Source organism: Haemaphysalis longicornis, unplaced genomic scaffold, assembly GCF_048455015.1.
Source record: "Haemaphysalis longicornis isolate Haplotype H1 unplaced genomic scaffold, Haemaphysalis longicornis Haplotype H1 scaffold_3, whole genome shotgun sequence".
NCBI lineage: Eukaryota > Metazoa > Arthropoda > Arachnida > Ixodida > Ixodidae > Haemaphysalis > Haemaphysalis longicornis.
Window position 1 is genome coordinate 51,544,969 of NW_027526335.1, and position 23,288 is coordinate 51,568,256.

Below are 23,288 nucleotides of genomic sequence, written 5' to 3' on the forward strand. Positions count from 1 at the left end.
TCCCGTGCAAAAATAGGTCACAGGATTTAGACCAGTTTTCAACCAGCATTCCGGCCCATCCTTCACTCAGCTTCAAACTTATCAATGGTTGCGGTTGATACCTACGATGTCATTGACTCAGCACGCCACAGCATATGGCCACCTAGATTCTACCTCGCAGCAAAAGACTTCGGTTCAATTGGAATTGATGTCGAATATCGTGAGCTTCCGCTCCTGTTCGTAGCCTTTAATTTTCTAACAGAAAGAGAACATGAGCGTTTTTTGGCGGTACCTTAAAACGACCTCGGGTGTTAACACTGAGTGAGTCAGCAATCACATAGCTTGCATACACAAAAACTCGCTGTTGCGACCTTGAAACACACCTAAAAGAGCATTCACGATAATATGCACTGGACGCATGTCATATCGCATTGCAAAATTAAAATTGAGGAATACCCGCTCCGCGCAAAGGGAAAGGCTACTGAAGCTGTAGGTGTTATTTAAAATAAAATTTATTAAAAAGCAGAACAATTTACTCGCAGCGTTTTACCTCCTGCTAGGGCGTAAGTGTGTGCTCCGCACGTACAACTACTTCACTGCACTGTAGTGCACGTACGTCAGGGTAACGACGCCTTCCGCCAAAGACATGCAACAGACCCTTCGACGCTCACGATCAAATTCTTAAGAATGTGACGTTGCAGTTTCCTAGCTGCGGCCTTGGGTTGACTTCCTTTACTTCTTTATCTGCGGTAGTTTTCGAGGTACCTGACGGACAGTGCTACGTCGGTTGCGAAAACATTTATAAGGACATGTTCGTTGCGCTGTCATTCATAGCAGTGTACCTTTTCGTCCGGGTTATTACGAACTCTCGATTTACCCATCATACACAACACATGCAAAACCAAAAGAAAATTGCACAGAAATCATAAGAGTTCTCTATTAATGCGTAAACATTTAAAAAGCCACTCTGATATACAACAATCCCCTGTAGGTTGCCTTTACCACTTTACAAAAATTCGTTGCTGGGAAAAGATTTTACTACGGGCAGTAAAGTACGCAGTCATGTCAAAGTATGAAGGCATCATATATCCCAATAAAGTGGCATACTCCACGCTCCTATAAAATCGTCTTCAATACTGTACGCAAATGCTTGCTTGCGCATTGTTTCACGCGTTTGTTTTTGTTTTCTTTTTGAATTCTTTCTTATTCATTTTATAGGTACCAACCATATGCTTATGTAGTATTATAAATATTAAATTTTTTAGAACCAATTATTGCGTAATTTGGTGCAAGCACAAGATGCTGCACTTTTACAATTACATCACACCCGGTGCGTTGCATTACACCTCTTGAATTACGGAGGGGTGAGGTACTCGCCAAAGTATTCTTACGCATTAAAACCAAGAGGAGCAAGTGCCAGTTGTTGCTGATACGCTACATTCATCGGAGTTCACATCGGACAACTCGCACCGCTCGACGGATAGTTTTGGAAAAATCTGATCTTTCCAGAATGCCAAGTGCGGCGCGTGCTACTGCCGCTTAGGGATAATAAATCAATGTCTCTTCCTCGCTCAAGAAAATTGGCTTGCGCAGTTCAAGTGTTGAGTAGTGCATATAGCGTCACGTAGACTGCGCGGCAGTTTCACTGGCCAATTTTAGGACTTCTGGCGATTTTTTTTTAAATTCGGCATTTTAACTACCATTTCCCTGTGTTCGAAAACATGATCACGCTTTAAAAAATCACGAGATATCTGAGGAGTCATTTTTTCCCTTGACATTTTTTTACGTTTCAATGCAAGCTGGCCTTCGATGTGCTTTTCTTAACACCTAAAGTGTTGACAACAAGATTTTGTTTCATATTTCTTGTTTATATTCCCCAAATTTGTGCTTTTCTTAACATGCAAATTGTTGACAAGATTTTATTTCACAATTCTTGTTTATCTTCACCACATTTGGTGCTTTATGGGAAAACAATTGTGTGTAAATATATCACCCCCTAGCAACTGGTTCGGTTTAAGTTTTAGGTGCGTGTCAACGCACGCTTTTATTGCGTTATAGATGCGTTCGTGTTAAGGAAAAGTTGCTGTCAGCACTTTGTCAATAGAATTACCGTAATTAGCTTGTAGCGTGCTAGAAACAAATGCCTTGCCCGTGCCTTGCGCGTGCTAACCAATAAAAATAATGCGACTTAAAGCTCTCACAACACCAATTGTTTAAAAAGCGCTCCTCCGGGGGAAGCACTCATGTTTAGTGTTGTTTGTGAGGCCAAAAGTGCCGCATGTCTCGAATTGGGACCAAACATTGATTACAGAGGCTATGAATACAAAATGCCAGTTTGGTTTAGCAAAAAGACTTTTGTCTCGATATCAAAGATAATTTTTTTTTCGCTAGCTCCAAACAATTATTCGAGATATTAACGAAAACAATGAAGCAATGGCGACTCACCGGCCACTTTCCAACGATTTCACCATGACGACACAGAATCTTGTTTGCGCGATTGGCGGCCGCCAACCCAAGCCACCGCCAGGAAAGAAGAATGTTAACGTACAGATAACACATTGATGACTTTGTTTTTAGTGATGGCCCATATTACATATTGACCCATATTACGCCACTGCTGGCCCATATTACGTCACTGCTGCCAATATTACGCCACTGTAGTCGATGACTGAAAGTTTGTTCCCATTTATTGCATTTGTTCTGTTAAACCAGCCTTTTATGGCTGGAATAGAGCAAGGTTAATTACCATAGGGTAGTTCTTTCAAATTGAACAAAGCTGTACTACGTCTTTATGGCTCCATAAGCGCTGGATTGTGTGGGGCTCGACAGCATTGTTTTATCATCGTGGTCACGCCGTAGTAGAGCCCTTGACGCGTAGTTTCGTGTGAAGCTGAGATCATGCGCCGCTGGTTAAAAAACCATGCGCAAGCTCTGTGTTTGTCAGCCAAATCCGCACTGCCCTGCAGCATAGTATTGTACTTCTTAGGTATCCCCACCCGCGTGCATACCACTCTTTTACTGATAGCATCACGGCTTACTCACATCATAACACACGTTTTATTTTTAAGCGGACGTACTGTAAATAGGATGACATACAGCAATTTACACTTTTTTGTCGCTCATTTCATATCTCATACTGACAGCTGGCTTTTGAAACAAAGTTGGTTTTGCCGAAGGCGCGCAGTAATGTTGGCTTTGCCACAATGCGGTAGCCTTATGTGCACGACGTGTGTTGTTAGAGGATCACGGCGTCATATCCACGGTCAGCACGCTCGAAAGCCAGTAGTGGGACCAGTACCATAGAGTTTCTTACAATATACACTAGAGATGAATCTGGCGCTAGCGTCTATGCGGCTCCCATCAAGGCCGTCTGTGTCGTCATGGACCATAGAGTTTCGTACAGAAACTCGATGTCATGTACCGCCATATACATCGCGCTCGCCTTAGTTTCATCATTGGCTTGGATTGAAACGTTTTAGTGACCACAAATTTAAACAAAGTGCCACAAAAACGCGAAGAAGAGTGTGCAATTGTAAGAGGAAAATAAAAACAGGCTGTTTTAAAACTAAGCAAAAAGGAAGTAAAGCTTATTTTGCCGGAACGGTTGTGCCTGCTATTCCGCAGGCCAAGGTTGTAGTCACGAACAAGGTTAATATTTGGGGGGGGGGGGGGGGGGGGACTCGTTAGGGACTCTGATTTTATGAATTTTACCGTTAAATAAGTTGCTTGAAGAGTTTGGAAAGTTTTTTGAGCGTACCTTTTAAAACGTTGCCTTCGTGGTGAACCCTGGTGAACCGGTTCACCGACCGCCAACTGATTTAACAAGAAAAAATAAAACGTGGCGTTAAACAGTCGTGCACGATGACAAGACAGGACGCATACAAGCGCCCGTATCTGTTTTATCCCCGTGATCGTATCTTGTCTTCGTCGAAGTACGTTTTGTTTCTTCTTTTCGTCGGCGACAAATTTCGCGGCGGCATATTACCCGCTCAGTCATGCGTCCTTCGACTGCGCCATGAGCAACGTCAAGTGCGATCACGCACTGCCTGCTATTTCACCGAACACCACAGCAGAGGGAGGACTTCGGCTTCCTTGTAGCTCGTAAACGTGTTAATGCATATTGAAGAAAGCAAATCCCAAAAACCGCTTAACAATCCAATTGTCATGCCAAGCTCAAGCCAAAAAGTATGTCTTACCATGAACCCCCACGACGGCATGGCTTACAAGGCGCAGTTTCCTCTCTAGTATACTTACTAAGAAACTCTATGACCAGTACGACAACGCGAAGATGCAATGAAAAACGCGTATTTCACCAGCAAAAGACAGCACAGAGAAGTGCACAAATACTCCATTCCGGAATGTCGTGTAGATGAATGACTCCTAATCAATATTTACTAGATTGGGTCCTTCGGAGTGCGAAGTGTTCAAATAGTTCGCGGCGTGAGTGTTAGTTGCAGGAGGTAATATTAAAAGAATAACTCATAGAGCTTGGCCGGAAAGTTGAAAGTGGTCGATTAGCTATAACCTAAACTTGGCACATTTCTTCTTTCGTTTGTTAGGTACACCGCAGTGTACATACCTCGCCTGTTTGATCCCCAAAGCGGATCCCACCCCTCAAACACGTTCTACGCTACTGAACTTCGTGAGATGTTACCCTTAACTTATGATCTCTCGAGCGTAACGGCGGCCGTACCCTGGTTTGTTTGACACTCTGACGCTCGTTTTGGATTGAATGGAAGCTTTTCTTCTGTTAAACCTTTCTGCCTTCTTGCTCCAGTTACTCCCACCCCAGCCAACTACCCAAATAATAATTTTTATTGATTCCCAACTGGCCCAAATACAAGTGGAATCCTACTGCATGTCTCAATGACTCCTAGCAAGGGCGTCATCTAAACGTTTGCTTGCTCAGTGTAAATAACTTGACTGATAGAGTAATGCGACACTGCGAGAAAAACTGAAATGAAAGTAAAAATTCCCGTTAGCAGTGTCGCATGTTGTTGAGTTGTGCGATGCACCAATCATCATTTATTTGCAGACCTTGTTTTCTTTACTTCTCTTCTTTAGAGTGACCAGTGACAAGGACCTTTTGCTCAGGAACGAAACCAGCGCGGCCAACTACTCGTAAGTAACCACGACAACTTTATTTTAGTTTCACGCAAGTTTTCTGTGTAACCAGCTTTATGCAATGTTTTCTCTACCTCACACGGTTCAAAGAAGCATAGAGGTATAGGGATTTCAACTTAAAAACCAACCGTTTTTCTGCTAGGATCTGAGTGTACAAACTTAAACCAGCTCCAGAAAGCTCAATTGATGCACTCTGTCCTCCCTAGCCCAAGTAGCGTTCTGCTTCCGCATCAAAACAGTCTTTGAACTGGCAAGAATATCTCTCTCATGTGGCTGAACGACTGAATTGAACATTCGGGTAAGCAACGTCCCAAAGAACACATTCATACCAATCGTTCGATGCAAAAACATCACACGAACCAAGAGTAGTCAAGGGCATCGTGTTCAGCCAAAGTGTTTTCTACTCGATAGAAGTGCGCCCCGTACTGCGAAATATGCACTCGGCTATTTCGAGCTCATGCAAAGGTGGCGCGCGATCGTTCATGTGGAAGTGTCACGTAGCCGGACGGAGTGTGCGTGCTGCCAGCATTAGGAGGTGCCTGCGATCGATGCGCTGCCGCGCGCGTGCTTTCCGTTCCAGAGACGTGAATGCCCTCATCTACACGGTGGATGTCATTAAAGCTGCAGGCGACACCTTCCTCACCCCATTCTTCGCCTTCACGGTCTGCCTGTGGGGTGAGCGGACACTTTAGTTTTGTATTCCTTTGTTTTCTGGTCCCCTCAATCTTGCGTTCCCATGCCATTTGAACTAGGGGTCCGTGCATCGACCAGCTAATCCCAGTATGAGAGCACCGGCTGCATTTTGAATGACGCTGCTCAAAAGCGTCGCGAGTATAGATCTCGGAAGGGGGATACTTTCCGAAATAGCGTCGTGAGCGTAGCCATTCGTAAGATAAAATGAAACAAAAAGTTGCAACAAGCCAGGCTAATGTACCAGACACGGTTGTGTGTATACCGCGATCTTTTTGTCTTGCATTGCCTTCTTTTTGTCTTGCATTGCCAAAGTAAGGAGAGCAGCCTACAGTCAATATCTGTCTTTGCACTGGCAAGAATATATCTCACACGGCTAAACTACTGAATTGAACATGTAGGAAGGAAATGTCCTGAAGAACACATTCATCAATCGGCCGGTGCAAAACATTGGCCGAACCAAGAGTGCTCAAGGGAAAAATAGTGTTAATTTAATTTGGTCCATTTGAGCTTGCTGTGCTGTATACCTGCACTAGCCTGTAAACAGATGTTTTAGACCACGATAACTGGTACCACACAATCAATAGCTGGCTTTGTTGTGCGAAGCACGGATGACCGCTGCGACACATTGCCATTACGTGCACGCAACCGCGCACCTGCCTTATCTATTCAAACGCCCAAATGTCTGTGCATCCTTATTCTTCAATTTTACAGCCCACTTGCGATATTTTGCTACCGCTTGCATATAATCGGATATCTACACTTCATCTTGCTCAGGTAGAGCGGGAACCCGGCTCCGCAAGACAAAATTTCTGCAACTGTGCGCTGATCCTCCCGCCCCTCTAAACGTCGTTAGCAGTGAAGCAAAGACGCGACAATCTTTAGCCATTCGCTACGCAGCACTCGAACAATTGTTACGCCATCTTACGCCACCAGCTATAAACCGTTGTTCATCCGTAGCCTGGGTCAACTGTGCGCTAACACTTCACGTAAAAGGCGCACACGTGTAAAGGCAAATGATTCTTTCTGAGAAAGAACCACACATGTTCAAACAACGTTTCATCGAGGTTGATGTTAGCTAATGGCCATTTCTAATGGGCAATACTAGCACCACCTACGCTAACTGTTGTGTTCGAGATCGACTTCGAGCTTCGCCTAATGACGGAGTCAACCAGAGCTGCATGATAACGCGGTCAGCTTCCGTTTCCACGCATTCGCTTGCACAATTCACTGTTGGAAAAGCGTAACTGCGTTGTTCTTGATAGCACTTCACTGGCTGAACGATCTGCTGTGAAGGCCCATTGTAAAATACCTTGAACTTTCCATGCAATGGCGCGCTTCCTGTAAACTGCTGATGCCACTAACTGGAGAAACAAAATGTAAGCCTTAATACACAAAACGGTAATGTATATTTACTGGAACAGCACGCAGCGCATTGCTTGCTCCAACTTGCATTCCTTGCTCCAGCTTGCTCCAAAAAAACAGGTATGTGAATGAAGCTCAGCCTGCTATAGTGAAACTATATAAAGCAGCTCCTTTAAGACGATGTCATGGATTACGAGGATTCGCACTCACATATAAGAAGATGTATTCCAAATATTTTATAAATATGTACGCGAAGAAAAATTTCACATCCACCTTAATGCAGCCGTACGGCTACAGAGGATGCATTGCGGCTACAGCGCGATGCAGCCGTATAGCCACCTCGCACGGGGCACCTTGAGTATTCATGGTGACGGTGAGCAGCGACACCGCGGACCCCGAGCTTCCATACATAAGCTGTGTCCAACCGTGGCGAGGTGTTGAAAGGTGAAGGGTAGAAACCGCAAACGGTGGCCGTCTGAGCCTTCGTCAAGCTCCGGCCGATGGGCTGCCTGCCTGTCTACCAGGCAGGGAGCTTCGGGACCTCTTTGACTACCAGGGTAATGTCAAAGGAGAAAGTACCCCTGTTCCCTGCTTATACTAAGGCGCATGGTATTTTCAAAAACCCCTTTCCAAACTGATCGGGCTCCGAAAAGAGTCCGCACCGAAGCAACTAAGTTACTGTCCAACAGCCAAATATTTTGTGCACCACAAAATTTTCCCAAATTCCTCGTGATTCACTCTCTTGAAGCTGAAATTGCACTCGCAAGCAAGTCCGTGTTCAAAGTGGCACGATCCCTTGAATCTATTGTTGGTAGCAATTATAAGGCAAAGAAACTGTCATCAGGTAATGTACTTGTCGAAGTATACACCAAGAACCAGACAAGCTTCTAAACCAGACTGACATGTCTGACCTCAAAGTAGCTGTCTCAGCGCAACGCAGCCTGAACTCCTCGCAGGGGGTAATCTCTGAAAGAGAACTTTTGAATGAAACAAAGCAAGATCTTCTTGAAGGCCTGCGTGATCAAGGTGTAACAGCTGTAGAACGAATGACTATGAGACGCGACGGCAAAGAAATCAAGACTACAAATGTTGTACTAACCTTTGACAGAAGCTCCCTTCCTGAGACCATCAATGCTGCTTTCATTCGCTGCCAGGTTCGCCCTTACATCCCAAACACTCGTAGATGCTTCAAGTGTCAGCGTTATGGGCATGGTACCACCACGTGCAGAGGTAGGCTGACATGCGGAAAATGTTCTCAGCATGACCATCCAACCGAAAATTGCCCCAGCAACACATTCAAACGCCCAAACTGCGAAAATCCCCACGCAGCCTATTCCCGGTCTTGTGACGTCTTCAAAAACGAAAAGCAAATCATACACTTGAAAGTCACCGAAAACATCACTTTTGCCGAATCGCGCAAAAAGCACCCTATGTTCTCGTCTAGAGCATATGCCGACGCAGCTCGCCGGGGGCGGACCGGCGTCTTGTCTCGGCAGCGACCCAGTACTGCAGTGCAGACATGGTCCTACCCCCGCCCCCCTCTGGGTTGCCCCAAGCAGCCCAGCACACTGCTCCGCCGGTTGGGGAACCACCGGAGGTAGTGGCGTCCACCACCACTGCAGTGATAGAGTCTGCACACCCCAGTCCTGTTTTACTGGCCCCTGAAAGCCTGACGGGCAAGGATGTTGGAATCGCTGGCTCTTCATCTGCGAACGGTGCGCTGCTGCAGCCTTCTGTGGCACGCACATCCAGCACTACTAGGGGTGCGCGAGTGAAGAAGCCTGACCCGTCAGCACTCCTTTGCCATCAGATGAAGAGATGGTTGTGACGCAGGCCTCACCGGATTCACAAACGTACAAAGAAAAGCGCCATTCTCTTGAGCGCCAGAAAAAGCCACCTCCAAGAGTTCAACCACCCAAAAACAAATGATACACCAGAAACACAACACACTAAACTTCCTCTTCTAGTAAATAAAATATGAAAGAAAACCTAATTCACTGGAATTATAATGGCCTAATCAAAAATCTTGACGACATAATGAAATTCTTACAGAGTACCAGCCAAGCATATTATGTCTTCAAGAAACACATTTGAATAGTCAATAATGTAACTTTCTTAGGCAATGCACTCTTTCGAAAAGACAGAGCCGGCTGCACTGTGGTGTAGCTTTAGTTGTGGTGTAGCTTTATTGTTAAAAAGTCGGTGGCCTGCCAAAAACTAAACCTACAAACTAATATAGAAGCTGTAGCGATGAGGGCCATTATTTTTGGTAAGCTAACAACTATATGCTCAACATACATTGCGTCCGACTATCACCTAACAACAACAGAGTTTGAAGGTTAAATAGATCAACTTCCAGCACCATTCTCATTAGTAGGGGATGTGAATGCTCACCACCCGCTCTGGGGTTCAGCACGGGATGACCCTCGGGGGCGACTCCTAGAAAAATTCTTGTTGTCCTCTGGCACTTGTCTGTTCAATAAGAAACAAGCAACTTTTTTTAGCGCAACACACAATACATTTCTTCTATTGACCTAGCGCTGGGGTCTGCCGCTATATTTCCTCTAGTTCAATGGAACGTCGCTCCAAATCCATATGGCAGAGATCACTTTCCTGTCATACTTAAATTAGCTCACAACCCTGCAATTTCAACCATTCCAACAAGGGTTAAAGAAGAGGGAGAAACTGGAAGAAGTTCAAAGAATTATCTGAGCTTTCTTACACATCCATACAGCATCTAGACATTGACCAAGCCGCAGACATTATTTCTGCGCATATTATGAATGCCGCACATTCCTCCATTCCTCGAGCTTCAATAAACACAAAAGGAAGGCCAAGACCATGGTGTAACGAGGAGTGTAGGACTGCTCGCAAAGAACAAAATAAAGCTTGGGGAACCTTCAGAAGATATCCAACAGTTGAAAACCTCATTGCATTTAAACGAGCAAAAGCCAAAGGGAGACGAATTCGACGTGCTGCGAAAACAGAGAGGATGGAGGACATTTTTGACCTCTATAAATTCATTTTCTGATACACACAAGGTATGGAAACGAATAAGAGCACTTCAGGGTCAGAACACGAACACTCTCCCACTTATTAGCACAAGAGGTGACACACTAGAGGATCAGGCCAACACCGTCGGCAAGCATTTTTAACATATCTCCAGCTCTACCCACTATTCAACAGAATCCCTTCGTCATAAAAAGATTGCAGAACGTAAACCACTTCACAACAAGAAAACATCACGCGACGGTTATAATTCTCCATTCACAAAAAAGGAACTTTCCATTGCTCTTTCATCATATAGGAAAACAGCTCCAGGGTCAGACAACATAACATAGGAGAGGATAAAACATTTACACCAAGACACGCTTGAAGCAAATCTTTACCTTTTTAACTTGATATGGCAAACAGGACGACTGCCAAAGTCATGTATGGAGGCAATTGTCATTCCTGTGCTAAAGCAAGGGAGGGACCCAGGTCTACCTAACAGCTACAGGCCAATAGCCCTTACAAGCTGCTTGTATAAATTGTTAGAAAAGATGATCAACCGGCGTTTACTGTATTTCTTAGAGTTTTATGGTGTGCTGGATAATCACCAATCAGGTTTTCGAGTACATCGTTCTACAAACGAGAATCTTGTTACCTTTGAATCTTACGTACGAGACGCTTTTGTTCACAAACAATCTTGCATGTCGGTATTCTTTGACTTAGACAACGCGTATGATACCACGTGGCGCCAGGGAATTTTACTGGACTTAGACGCGCTTGGAATCTGCGGAAACATGTTAAATTTTATTACAAGTTACTTAACCTACCGTACTTTCAGAGTTCGAGTAGGTTCTTCGCTGTCGCAAACCTTTACCCAAGAAAATGGCGTTCCTCAGGGGGGTGTCTTGAGTTGTACGATTTTTATTGTCAAAATGAATTCCCTGAAAAATGTCTTACCACGCTCTTTATTCTATTCTGTTTATGTGGATGACATCCAGATAAGTTTCAAATCATGTAATGTAGCATCTTGCGAAATACAGGTAAAATTAGGAGTTAACAGGCTGTCAAAATGGGCAACCGAAAATGGCTTTCGGTTCAACGCCGACAAAAGCTCCTGTGTTTTGTTTTCTAGGCAGCAAGGCATCATAGTGGAGCCGTGCATTACGCTCAATGGAAACCAAATCCCAGTGAAGAATAGATAGAAGTTTTTGGGTATTTTGCTCGACAAAAAGCTCACTTTCATTCCACATATTCAGCAACTCAAAATGAAGCGCATGCAATCATTAAACATACTTAAAGTTTTATCAAACCAGTCCTATCGCACTGACAGGACATGCTTACTGAGCATATTCCGTAGCCTAATTACCTCCAAAATTGACTATGGAAGCTTTGTGTATCAGTCGGCCTCAAAAACAGCCCTCAAGATGCTCAATGCTGTTCACCACCTAGGAATACGGCTAGCTACAGGTGCTTTCCGTGCGAGTCCTGTTTTAAGTCTTTATATGGAGTCTGACATGTGGTCCCTAGAACACCAGCGTAAATTCAGTGCACTCCTGTATGCCGTTAAAGTGGCCTCGCTACCTCCGCATACCTATAATACACTACCAAGTGATCACAATACCGCAAATCTATTTTTAAAATGCCCCTCACTGCCCGAACCTTTGAAATGCAGAGCATTTGTATAACTCACGATGTCACCCGTGCGTCGGCGTCCGCAGCAGCCAGCCTCCCCCTACACTATAAAAAGAAAAAGAAATAACAGTTACCGGCGCCTGGTTTCGATCCCACGACCCTGCGGGCGGAACGCAAGGTACATGGTGCTCTACCCACTGCGCCACAAAGCCGAAACAGAATCAAAAGGTACGAATGCGCCTTATATCCTTGACTCATTCAAACTACGTCGTCAGTGGCGTGCGTTGGTGACTCAGCGGCGTGCTAGCGGCGTGATAGCTGCGTGGTGTACACGTGATAGCATCAACCCCCCTAACACTAAACTTTACCGCAATACAACCACCCCTATAAAGCGGGTTGGCGCGGGCTCCACTCCAGTCAACTCCTGCACTCTCTTCTCTTGCGTTCGTCGACGGTCGCAGTTGATAAGCGATGGAAGCAAGACGATCAACTAGTACCGCGACGCAATCCAACATCAGCGTCGCGGAACCAGTACAAGACATCGTACCATCGTCTTCGTCGACGTCGGCAGAAGACAAGGCGGCGAGGCCGCGTGCTGCCGACGCCGAACGGAAGCGTCGTAAGCGTGCCGCCGACGCCGACCTACCTTCGTGAACGAGAAGCCGCGGCCAATGCTCTTCATTTACTCGTGTCCCTCGGCCGGGGGCATGCGACGGAGGATTTTTTCTTTTACAGCCAGATCTGAGGCCTTTGAGTTGGGAATATTTTTCACGGACACTCAGAAAACTGTTCTTACAGAGTTTATTGCACCTTGGAAACATCTACCAGTGTCATGCAACTTGTCTTTTGTTAAAATTGATAAGAACGTAGCCCCTCAGGCCCTTATACAACAACACTTCCTAAGTCAGCAACACAAATATGAATCCACAGAATTCTACACTGATGCATCCAAAACACGCTCTCCAGTAGCATGTTCGGAACTTCGACCAAACTTCTCCTGCTCAAAGCAATGAACCTAAACGAAAGCATATTCACTGAAGGAGCATACAGTATTACTATAGGTGTTGAACACATAATACAAAGCATAATACCTGTGTCAGTTATATACACAGACTCACTTAATGTTGTAACGGCTTTATCGTCTGGTAAATCCAACAAAAACACATATTTCAACGAGCTTCTAAAAGCTATTATGTGTGCATACTCCATCGGGCTTTAAATTGCAATCTGCCGGGTCCCCGGCCATTCCCGAATAGTTGGCAATGAGTCTGCTGACAGACAAGCAGCTGCCGCCACCCACCGTGATGAGATTGACGTGACATCATTAACTTACACTGATCTAAAGGCTCTCATCAGACGCATACTCCGCAAGCAATGGCAAGAAGAATAGGACACACAGACAGAAAACAAACTTAATATAATTAAGCCAAAAATAGGCAAATACATAACAGACAAACGGAACAGAATCATTGAAGTTACACTTTGCAGATTACGTATAGGACACACACACGGCACACATTCTTCCCTTTTAAATGGCACACAAAGACCACAATGTTTCTGATGCGGACAAGCACTTACCATTATTCACATCCTTGTCGAATGCAAAGAACCCGGCGCTGACAGACGCAAACACTTTCCAGAACTCTACACGCACCACATCCCAATTCACCCAGCACATTTACTTGCAGACAATCCCATATTTAAAAGGCAAATACACCAACCAAGGGCGTTTATTCAAAGCGGTCCAAGGTTTCGGAGCCAACTCGGCTCCTTCATCAGGGGTGACTGTGTACGACAAGAAGCAGCTATTATATAGGTGTCCTCTTTTTCTTTTTCTTACTGTATTCTTTCCCTTGCGCGTCGGAGGCCGTGGGCGTAGATGGCGGGAAGGGCTCCGAGGGATCTATTCAAGCCTTGCCGGTTCCATTATATGTGCCAGAACTCAAGGAGTAATCTTTGTGAGTAATTGGTTTCGGTGCCAATCACCTGCGCGCCGTCAAAGTTAATCCTGTGGTCAGCTTTTTCACAGTGCTCGGCCAATGCACACTGCGCTGAGTGTCGGACTTGCGAACGTCGTTTTTGTGTTGGCGGAGGCGTTCTGGGAAGTTCAAGGTCTCTTCAACATAACTAGCGGGGCATTGTGCGCAAACAATTTTGTAGACGACCCCTTGGGATTTTTCTTTTGGCGGCCGCTCTTTAGGTCGAGGTATAAGCCGTCCAAGAGATGACACTGGCTTGTGGGAGATGACAATGACTTCCTTGCGAAGAATGCGGGATAATGTTTCACTCGTTCCTTTAACATAGGGGACGAAAATACGGGTGGGTCGGCGTGCGGAGGGGGTGGGGAGGCAGACGGCGGAGACAGGAGAGGAGTTGTTGACCGGCGGCGTCAGTACAGAGGAATTTTCTTGGTTGCAGCCCGGCTGAGGGAACGGCGTTTGACGCGTCGTATGAAGTTGCTCGTGTATTCATTTTTCTTCAAGTGAGCGATTACGGCTTTTTCTTCTTTCTTCCGGTCCTCTTCTGTTGAGCATATAGTTCTGGCTCTAAGTAAGAGAGCTGAGACCACAGATTATTTGTGGGAATTTGGGTGGCAGGAGTCGAATTGCAGGTAGCGGCCGGTATGGGTGGGTTTCCTGTATACTGGGAAATTTAGTCTGTCTGGCTGTCTTTTTATCAAAACGTCGAGGAATGGTAAGGTGTTGTTCGTTTCTTTTTCCATGGTGAATTGGATGGCTGGTTCAATCGAATTTAGCTGCGACAGGAAGTTTTCTGCTGTTGTTTCCTTGATGACACAAAAGCAGTCGTCCACGTACCGGAGAAACACCTTGGGCTTTTCGGGGAAATTTTCCAGATCGGTCCTTTCAATTCTTTTCATTACAAGGTTGGCTGTGGTCATGGAAATAGCTGCCCCCATCGCAGTTCCACTTACTTGCCTGAAATATTTCTGCTGTAGCAGAAATATGTGCTTTGCAGGCAGAACTGCAGAAGTTGCGTTATCTCGCCGATGCTGAGGCCGGTCCTGGAGCTCAGGCTGTCGTCGTTCTCGAGAGCACTTGTGGCGGTTGCGACGGCCAGGGAAACAGGGACGCTGGTGAAAAGCGACACGACGTCAAAAGAGAGAGTCGGTCCCCACGGTCCATCGGCACTTCGGAGACAAGTTCGACGGAGTGGCTGGTGTTCTTGACGTGGGTGGACGTTTTGGCGACGAGAGGGGAGAGAACCTGATGAAGGAACTTGGACAGGGCTCGAAGTGGTGAAGTTGTGAAGTCCACAATAGGCCGGAGGGGTACATAGGGTTTATGAATTTTTGGTAGCCCATAAAAACCAGGCGCTGAGCCATTCCGGCAGATCAGTCGCAGATATAGGCTTCGGAAATCGGGGTACTTTTTGAAAATGTTGGCCAGGAGTTAGTTAAGCTCCCTTTGAACATGTGGGGTTGGGTCCTTTTTTCAGTTTTTCGTACGTTGAGCAATCGAAGAGGTCTTGAACTTTGCTTTCGTAGGCTTTGCGGTCAAGCAGGACAGTACAATTTCCCTTGTCAGTAGGAAGGACGACTAGGTTATCATCATCTCGTAGGCCACGGATGGCTGCGGCTTCATCTGGGTTTAAGTTCTGTTGGCGCTGTCGGGGAATGCTCCCGAGAACGCCAATCACCTTCAGTCTGACTTCCTCTCCTACGCTTGCCTCAAGACGCATAATCCCACTTTCGATGGCAGTCACCATTTGCGATTACGTCCGAATACAAATTTCCTGGCGCTTGTACCCAACAAATTTCAGGAAGTTTTGGACAATTTTGAAGATATTTAGAACCAGACATGTCGTACAGGTGTACCTCCGCGTCCCATAAATTCCTGTTTATGCTTGTGGGAGATCTCTTCTCATTGAAATGTTGTAGATAAGAATTGCACCAAGGAGCGCAAAAATGTGTTTAGGATTTATAGCATGCGAAAGATTGGCGTGCAAGATATCTCTGTTTTTTTGGCAGGCTCCATATCTTTAATCTAGCCGCGGGTTTTAAGAGGCACGTTGAATGAAGGATGGGAAGTTGGGCTTGTTTGTTTATATTTTAGATGTAAAAACACTTCAGGATAAGCAAGGGCAAAAGGAGGAGGAACAAAGGAACAGCGCTTTCTTCTTCTTTTGTTCTCATGTATGTTGCGTTGCTCTTTGTTTCAGGCTGAATGAACGTGAATACAGCATGTATCGGCGCTGCGGGATCACCAGGCATTTCACCTGGCAAGAGATGCGCGGAATAACGAGTTTTTAAACACTGCAATATACTAAACCCAGCACGCAGCTCGTAATACAAGCTGTTAACATTATAATGTCAGCCGACTCGTGCGTCAGCAAGCGTTCGTTCATAAAAAAGAACTCTAACGTTGGCGTTTCACACGGCGAAGCTACACATGGCCTATAAGACGCGCCGCGGTGGAGGACGACGGATTAGTTTTGGTGACCTGGGGATCGTTTACGTTATTGCGTGCTCTGGAAAATTCTCTTTAGCAGCTGAGGTAGTAAGGATTTTCTGAGCTGTCATAGTCATACCGGAAATGCCACTGCTCACTTTTTCTTGCTGATTTCGTGGTTTTGGCGCAAATGTGTTACATTCGCATTTGAGTCAACTTTCCTTGTGCTTTAGACGATTTTGTGACATTTAAAAATCGCACGGTTCGAGTGCGGTTCTGTCGCAAAATTAGTCGTCGCTTTCAACAGCAAGATAGGTCTAGGTGTGTTCGTTAGTGAGACAGGGGGAAGCGAACAAATTTCTATCTCATCGTGCTGTCTGGAATTTTTCATAATGCTATGCTTTTGATTTCATGTTCCACGCAAACTTTTTTACAAAAAAAAAAGGCAATACGTTCATTGGTAATAGGATGATCAGAACAAGCCCGTGGGGAGTTTCCAAAGGCGTACTCTGACCTTGTAACGTCACTTGACTTTCAAGAAATAAATTTGGCTTGGTTCGGAAATGTTTATCTACGGCAACGCTCGTGTTGACGGACTGCGGATCCCCAAGTTGCGGATATCGTGAGTTCATGGCATTGCTAAAAATAGCTTCGGAGTGTTTTTATGCTTCCAATTTTAACTTCAGATATGTATGTGCAAGCGGAAGCAATCCCAAACCGTGTGCCCCACTTTTTTTCGGCCGCTTCCTACATTATTATAGGCACTAAATGGTCAAGCTTAGCATCGAAGACTCGAAGGCAATTTTATGTTCAGAACGTGTCAACTACCGGATGTAAGGTCTTCCTTTTTTTTTCTTGTTGTCTTGCCTTTTTAACTGGTAAATAACGAAAGATGCTTATTCAGCACAATTGTAATGCTATAGTAGTTTTTTGACGCTTGGAACCGTACGGTTGCGATTTGAAACCCTTTTTTTTAGTATTTCGAGCGACGAGGGGTAAAACGCTGCGAATGTGGAACAGTGGCGCAGTTGCCGCAGTAATCGTACCTCTAACGCAAAGGAGCTACTGTAACAGTCATTTCGATAATTAGCACATGTATCCTACATTGCGTCCTATCACCCCTACATGTAGGGAGGCCCAAGCAAATCATTTTGACCTCTTTCCCAAGTGTTGCAATCTGCAATTTAGCTGTTTTTGCTGCTGTAAATAACGCCTGCTCAGCACACGGTGACACATCCTGGTCTTCACAGACTTCATACTGCTATGCAAAAATGTTGCAATGACGTAGAGGTAAAAGCGGATTGATGACTTCTGAAATGCTTTGTGAGCCTTCTGGTGGGAAAAGCTTACATTTCACACGCAATCGTTGAATTGAAAGAACTTTGTTAGGATTAGGTTAGCCGAATCACTCCATGCGCTTTTATAATAGTTTGTCACTTGACAATACTTCTTTTTTGTCGTTTTGAAAACGCTGCGCACTCGCAACGGGAGCAGGCACCGTGTTCCTGGAGATTTGGAAGCGGCGGCAGGCGTCACTAGCTCATCGGTGGAACGTGGACCACTTCTCGGCGGAGGAGCCAGAGATGCCGCAGTTCTACGGCACTGTGGCCGTCAGGGACCCCATCACCGGTGAATTAAGCTGGCACTACCCAATGTCGCACCGCATTGCCAAGTACTGCTGTTCAGTGGGATTCTTCGTCATGATGGTATGTTCACTGACCTTGATCCTCGGGAGGTCTGGCAGTGCAGTGTGTTTGTTCTCTGGCGACATAATGCACGTCTTTCTCTGACGTTTGTAATTTGTCCCCATGACGCTTCCTTCGCGGGTTTTTATACCGAAAAGCCAGAGCCACGCTTCGGAGTGCAGAATGCGCGTATATCTAGTAAACCACGACGCCATAGACGAGGAGTGCAAGCATGATAGTGGACGATGTACCATTCTAAAAAAACGTGTAGAAAATTTTGATACTAAACACTTTAAGAGTTCGAGTCACCGCCTAAGACACCCGCATCACTTTAATTCGGAAAGCACATCTTGTCATTCTTTTGGCCAAAGGTTAATTGCTCCGAACTTCTATTTTCGGAAACAGTGGCAGTTGCGCCTTATTCTTTGAGTTGTTGATGTTTTCACGTGGCGAAAATATCTCGTAAAGGTTGCAAAACCGAAAGGCACGACCGATATATTCCTTTTAAAGATCTGCGTCGTCATGCTTTTAACACATCGCAGGAACAAGCCACTTCTTTTTCGAAGAATTAAGCCTTAAAAATTTCTTTTTCGAAGAATCAAGCCTTAAAAATTTCTAACGAGCTATTGTTTAGTAATGAAGTATGAAGCAACCAAAGTCATTTTTACAATGTTAATACACACTTTATCAAGTAGAGCGAAAACCGACATCAGTAAATGGTAGAAGGGCACTGACCGCCATTCTTTCTAATGCATGCGGAGACGTACCCACTGCTATGCAATATTTTGCCACATGGAAGCAAGTTTTCAACAACTATAATTATCTTCCACTGGTGGTATTTTATCCAAACACTCTAAATGGCGTCCTTTATTTGCCCCCATCCCAGCCTCTTTTATAGAGCCTGTACGCGCTGCTGCTATCAAAGCACATAGTAAATATAATGATAATTTATCCTTAGTCCCCAGCACACCTTCTCGACATGTGCCCGCACATCTCATGTCTATGTGAGGTAGACGGGATTGTGAGAACTAAAAATAAAAACGCGTGGTGATTCAAACTGGCAACATTTGCTTTCCATGATCTTGTTCGTGGTTATGTTACTTCCCCGGTCGTCTTCGGCTTGTTTCCAGCCTTTCCCACTGTATCCCCATGCCGTTCTTCATGCAGTCTTTTTCCAGCTTTGTGTGCCGCGCACTAATTGTCCGTGCGTTATTTTCTCTTTTGTTTTTTTTAAAGCCACGTCATCCGTTATTTATACCTCGGCGCACGCCCTTAGGATAGTTTGACATTGAAAGTTGCACCACACAAGCACTGCTAGTTGCAGGATCACAACATAGTCCTATTCCAGTAACTCGTTCACTGATAAACCTAAACTAACTGCTGCTCGTTGTGGAATTATCTTCCAATTCTTCTCTTTTCTCTTTCAGTCTATCGTAGTACTAATCAGCGTGCTCGCCGTGACTCTTTATCAAGTGTACATGTACAATGCCTACTGCAAGGCCGAAACGACCTGCGAAGTCATGCACGGCTCTATAGTGGCGCCAACGCTCAACACGATATCCATCATGGTCCTCGGAAAGGTGCGATGCCTTTTCACCTACGCACATTATTTACGTAATGGTAGCGGTGCAGATTTAAGCAGCAGATGCCTCCTTTAATGCTCATCATGAAAGCACATATGACGTGAAACGTTCATTAGACCTAAATATTTTAATACTTTGAAGTCACCTTGTTTAGTAAACATCGCTGTGTCTATCCGAAGGTTTCAGATATAAATGACAGTTTCCATATCTCTGATGCTCTTTAATGAACAATTTATTGCGGCTTTTTGAATTTTCACTGTGCTTGCTCAAGCAGAAATTCAAGGTAAACGAATGGCATTCCTTAAAAGTGCGGGTACTTTTGGATGACTGTAAGGAAGGTAATTTGCTACTAACCGGCACAGTTTTTCGAATCAAGCTTACTTATTTCACCGACATAAAATGGCACTCGTGAGGAACGTTACGTTCGGATAATATGTTTGTTTGTGGTGTTGTTGAAATTACCGTTCGGAGTTCAATTTCTAGAAAAATAAGCAGAATAAAAGCGTGTATTTCCTTGAACCACTGTAAAACAATAAAGAGAGTACGGTGCTAAAGTTTCATGGTAACATTGAACTTGAGAGCTTGGGGCGTTATAGAAGAACTGTCATGTTTGGTGTAAACACGCATATTTCCCTTTGCAGTAACAGCGCACTTTTGTCTGACCATACTTTTCTCTTTCATTTTTTCCGCGTCAGATATATTCATATGCTGCAATTAGGCTGACGGAGTGGGGTAAGTTTCGCCAGTTGATAAGACACATTAACCATAAAACTGGGCATATCCCGCAAGTTTGTACACCCCCATAAAATAAAGACAACCCAGCAAACCCATGTCTCGAAACAATATCGCTCTACCGAGAACAGCAGCAAAGAAAACAGCGGTTACATAAAATAAACGTTATACATAAAATGCTAACCTTGTTATCCTTTCTGTGCATTGTTATCTACAGAAAAATAATCTGCATAAAACACTTCAGACCTTCAAAATTATGTTACCACAACTATAGATTAAATTTCCAGGACTGTTGGAGTAACAACATCCAAATCTATTCTATCCGGTGCAGGAGACGCTGATTTCTTTCTGTATTACAGAAAATCACAGAACAAGAAGTATGTACAATGACGCACTAGTTATCAAGCTTTTCGCCTTCCAATTCACCAACACATACGCATCACTTTTCTACACTGCCTTCTTCAAGGAGGTAAGCCACCTGGACGCGGCACCTCCGTATGCACAACGCACATTTGTACGAGATAACGAGTTCACAACCCACGTAACCGCCTGTACGTTGAAGAGACAATCCCATTTTAAAGCGTCATAGGGCGTATGATACCGAAACAATTCTAGCGCAGTGTATGCTAAGCATACCTAAGCACTCACAGTTTGATGGCCGTAGAAATGTCGTAACAGCGTATGCAACTATGCGGTAAAATAGAAATGAAATAGCTAGCCAACACCCTCTCAATACGCTGCTTTCGAGGGGAGCCAGTGCACATTAAATTTGACCGAACTTGAGCAATCGGTGGTGACCCGTATCCGGCATTACGAGGCGATTAACATCGCGAGTAAACAGACCTTATACTTGATCACAATTGAGAATATTCTGAAAACTTTACTGGGGTATGTGCCTTACTATGATTTCACACAAAGTTCGAGCACCTATGCAGAAACATCTTGGAGTGGCGGAGGTCATGTGATGTTGGTTTACGTTTTTGCTGCGAAATGTATTCATTATTTGTGCTTTGAAAGAAAGTGACAGCGCACCAGACATGACCGAAAGAAAAGTAGACAGACACTTGTGCAGGCGTTTGTCTACTTCTATTCCCGTCCCGTCTGATGCGCTATCGCTTTCTTTCAAAGTTATGCACCAACCAGCGTAAGTTTCAACTCTTGTTGTGCGCCCTGCGTTCAAAGATACCCGCGGTAGGGGGTATCTCCACTCAGTTCGAGCCAAGTGTTAAATGCAAGCGGCATCGTTTCTGCCCTTTTCCAAACCCAGGGCCGGTCGGGGCTGTTCGGACTCGGCGACCAGTTTAAAGACCGGTGTGGTCACCCGGGCCGCGACACGTGCATGTCGCTGCTTTCCCTGCAATTGCTCATACTTATGATCGTCAAGCCATTTCCGAAGTTCTGCTACGACGTCATCTGGCCGTAAGACTCTCCAGAGTGCTGCCTCGCACATTACTCAAACTGTACGCACCACTGCTGCACAGCCCCGGAACAACATTCACGGGCACACATGGTTAGTTGTCCGGGCCGGTGGCTGCCAGCGGACACACCAGAATGTTTGTGAAATCAAAATGTGCGGCTCATTTGATACCAAACATCTTACCGAGGCTGAACAAGTTTTACGCTAACTGAATAGATGCACTCCAACCTCCTGCGCTTTTTTGAGCGAATTTCTCCCTCTTTCGCCACTTGGCGGCATTCTGTGTATGTATGTATGTATGTATGTGTGTGTATATGTATGTATGTATGTATGATTGTATGCATGTATGTATGCATGTATGTATGTATGTATGTATGTGTGCGTGTGTGTATGAATGTATGTGTGTGTTTCTGCATGTATGTATGTATGTGTACGTACGTTTTATTTGCATGTATTGTTTGCAGGTATAATTATGTGTAGAATGGAAGGAAGAAGAGACAAAGAAATCCCCCAAAAATGCACACCCCCTGGTGAAATCGTGGGCGTGTCAATTTTGGGAAATAGACCCGGCTTCCGTTACGCGTATGACAAACCTATGAGCAAAACTGTGGTAAATACTTGAAAAATGTTACATTTCATTCGTCACTACGGGCATGATCTTCATTAATCCTAATCGACATAGGGCAGTACTAATTATTGTACTTAAATTTTAATTAAATGTACCGAAGCTTTAGCACCCTCTAATTTTGGCATGCGTCACTGCCGCACTATTCAAAAGCCAAAACCTTGGCTCTTTTCTTTCTTGGACTGGAAATTTCACTAAGCGTTAAGGGCAATGACAAGCACAAGAAAATTACGAATCTCATGTTTCATGACACACATGCGGAGGAACCTACGTAAGAATAATTTTGTTTCTTTGATCCGGGCACATGCATTAACTTGCTGATGAGCACGTAAGAAGCACACGTGACGCGTGAAGCATAAGTGCGAGTGTTCCTAAAACCACCTTAAAAGCTCCAATATTCCGGTTTCTAGTACCATCTTTTTTCAAAGGGGCCACAAAGTCAAATAAGGACTTTCTTAATTTTAAAAGACCTAGCCTTTTGTAACACAGTCAGCTCCATTCCAGTCCCGAGCGACATTTTTAACTCAAGAAACTCAAGAAATATTTAAGAACTCTCAAATTTCCCGCTAAAACGAAGTAATGTTGGCAGAAGTCACGTAATGAGTTATTAGTGTGTTAATTGCTCGTTATCTTTCGAGTGATCTGATCGAACAGCACGACAGGCCACACTACAACCACCCAGTCATGTTTCTTCATGGTAGCTTAAGTCGGTGGCCCCCAGTACCACAAGCACGATTATGTTACGTGTTAGAGAGATCGCCGGAAAATGGCTTGGGAGTCGAGAGTGCTTCCCAGCTTCCTTTTAATATCTCGATTATTTTTTAAAAGTTCGCGATAAAATTGGTATGATTTTTACCGGAACAAAGCAGTCTTTTTAACACGACAGACTTCTGTTTTGTCTCCATGACCACTTTAATGTGACAATAGTTGTCTTAGCAAAATTTGTTTTCATACATTAGCTATGTTGGTAAATTTCGTACCCTAGAATACTAATATACCAATATGTGCAACAGGTCTTATTAATTTAACGAAGAGCTCAGAAAGTGAAAATATTAT

The 23,288-nt window shown here is 44.7% G+C and overlaps 1 protein-coding gene across 1 annotated transcript in view; it reads left to right on the forward strand.

The window, feature by feature from the left end:
- LOC144174452 (anoctamin-7-like) overlaps positions 1-23,288 on the forward strand; it is a 272,760-nt gene that overhangs the window by 211,619 nt on the left and 37,853 nt on the right. Inside the window, exons 7-13 of the mRNA XM_077703171.1 lie at positions 5,044-5,100; positions 5,684-5,778; positions 17,685-17,896; positions 19,303-19,455; positions 20,154-20,190; positions 20,550-20,659; positions 21,458-21,609. Of these exons, the coding sequence (XP_077559297.1) occupies positions 5,044-5,100; positions 5,684-5,778; positions 17,685-17,896; positions 19,303-19,455; positions 20,154-20,190; positions 20,550-20,659; positions 21,458-21,609 (816 nt within the window). The remainder of the gene's footprint in view (positions 1-5,043; positions 5,101-5,683; positions 5,779-17,684; positions 17,897-19,302; positions 19,456-20,153; positions 20,191-20,549; positions 20,660-21,457; positions 21,610-23,288) is intronic.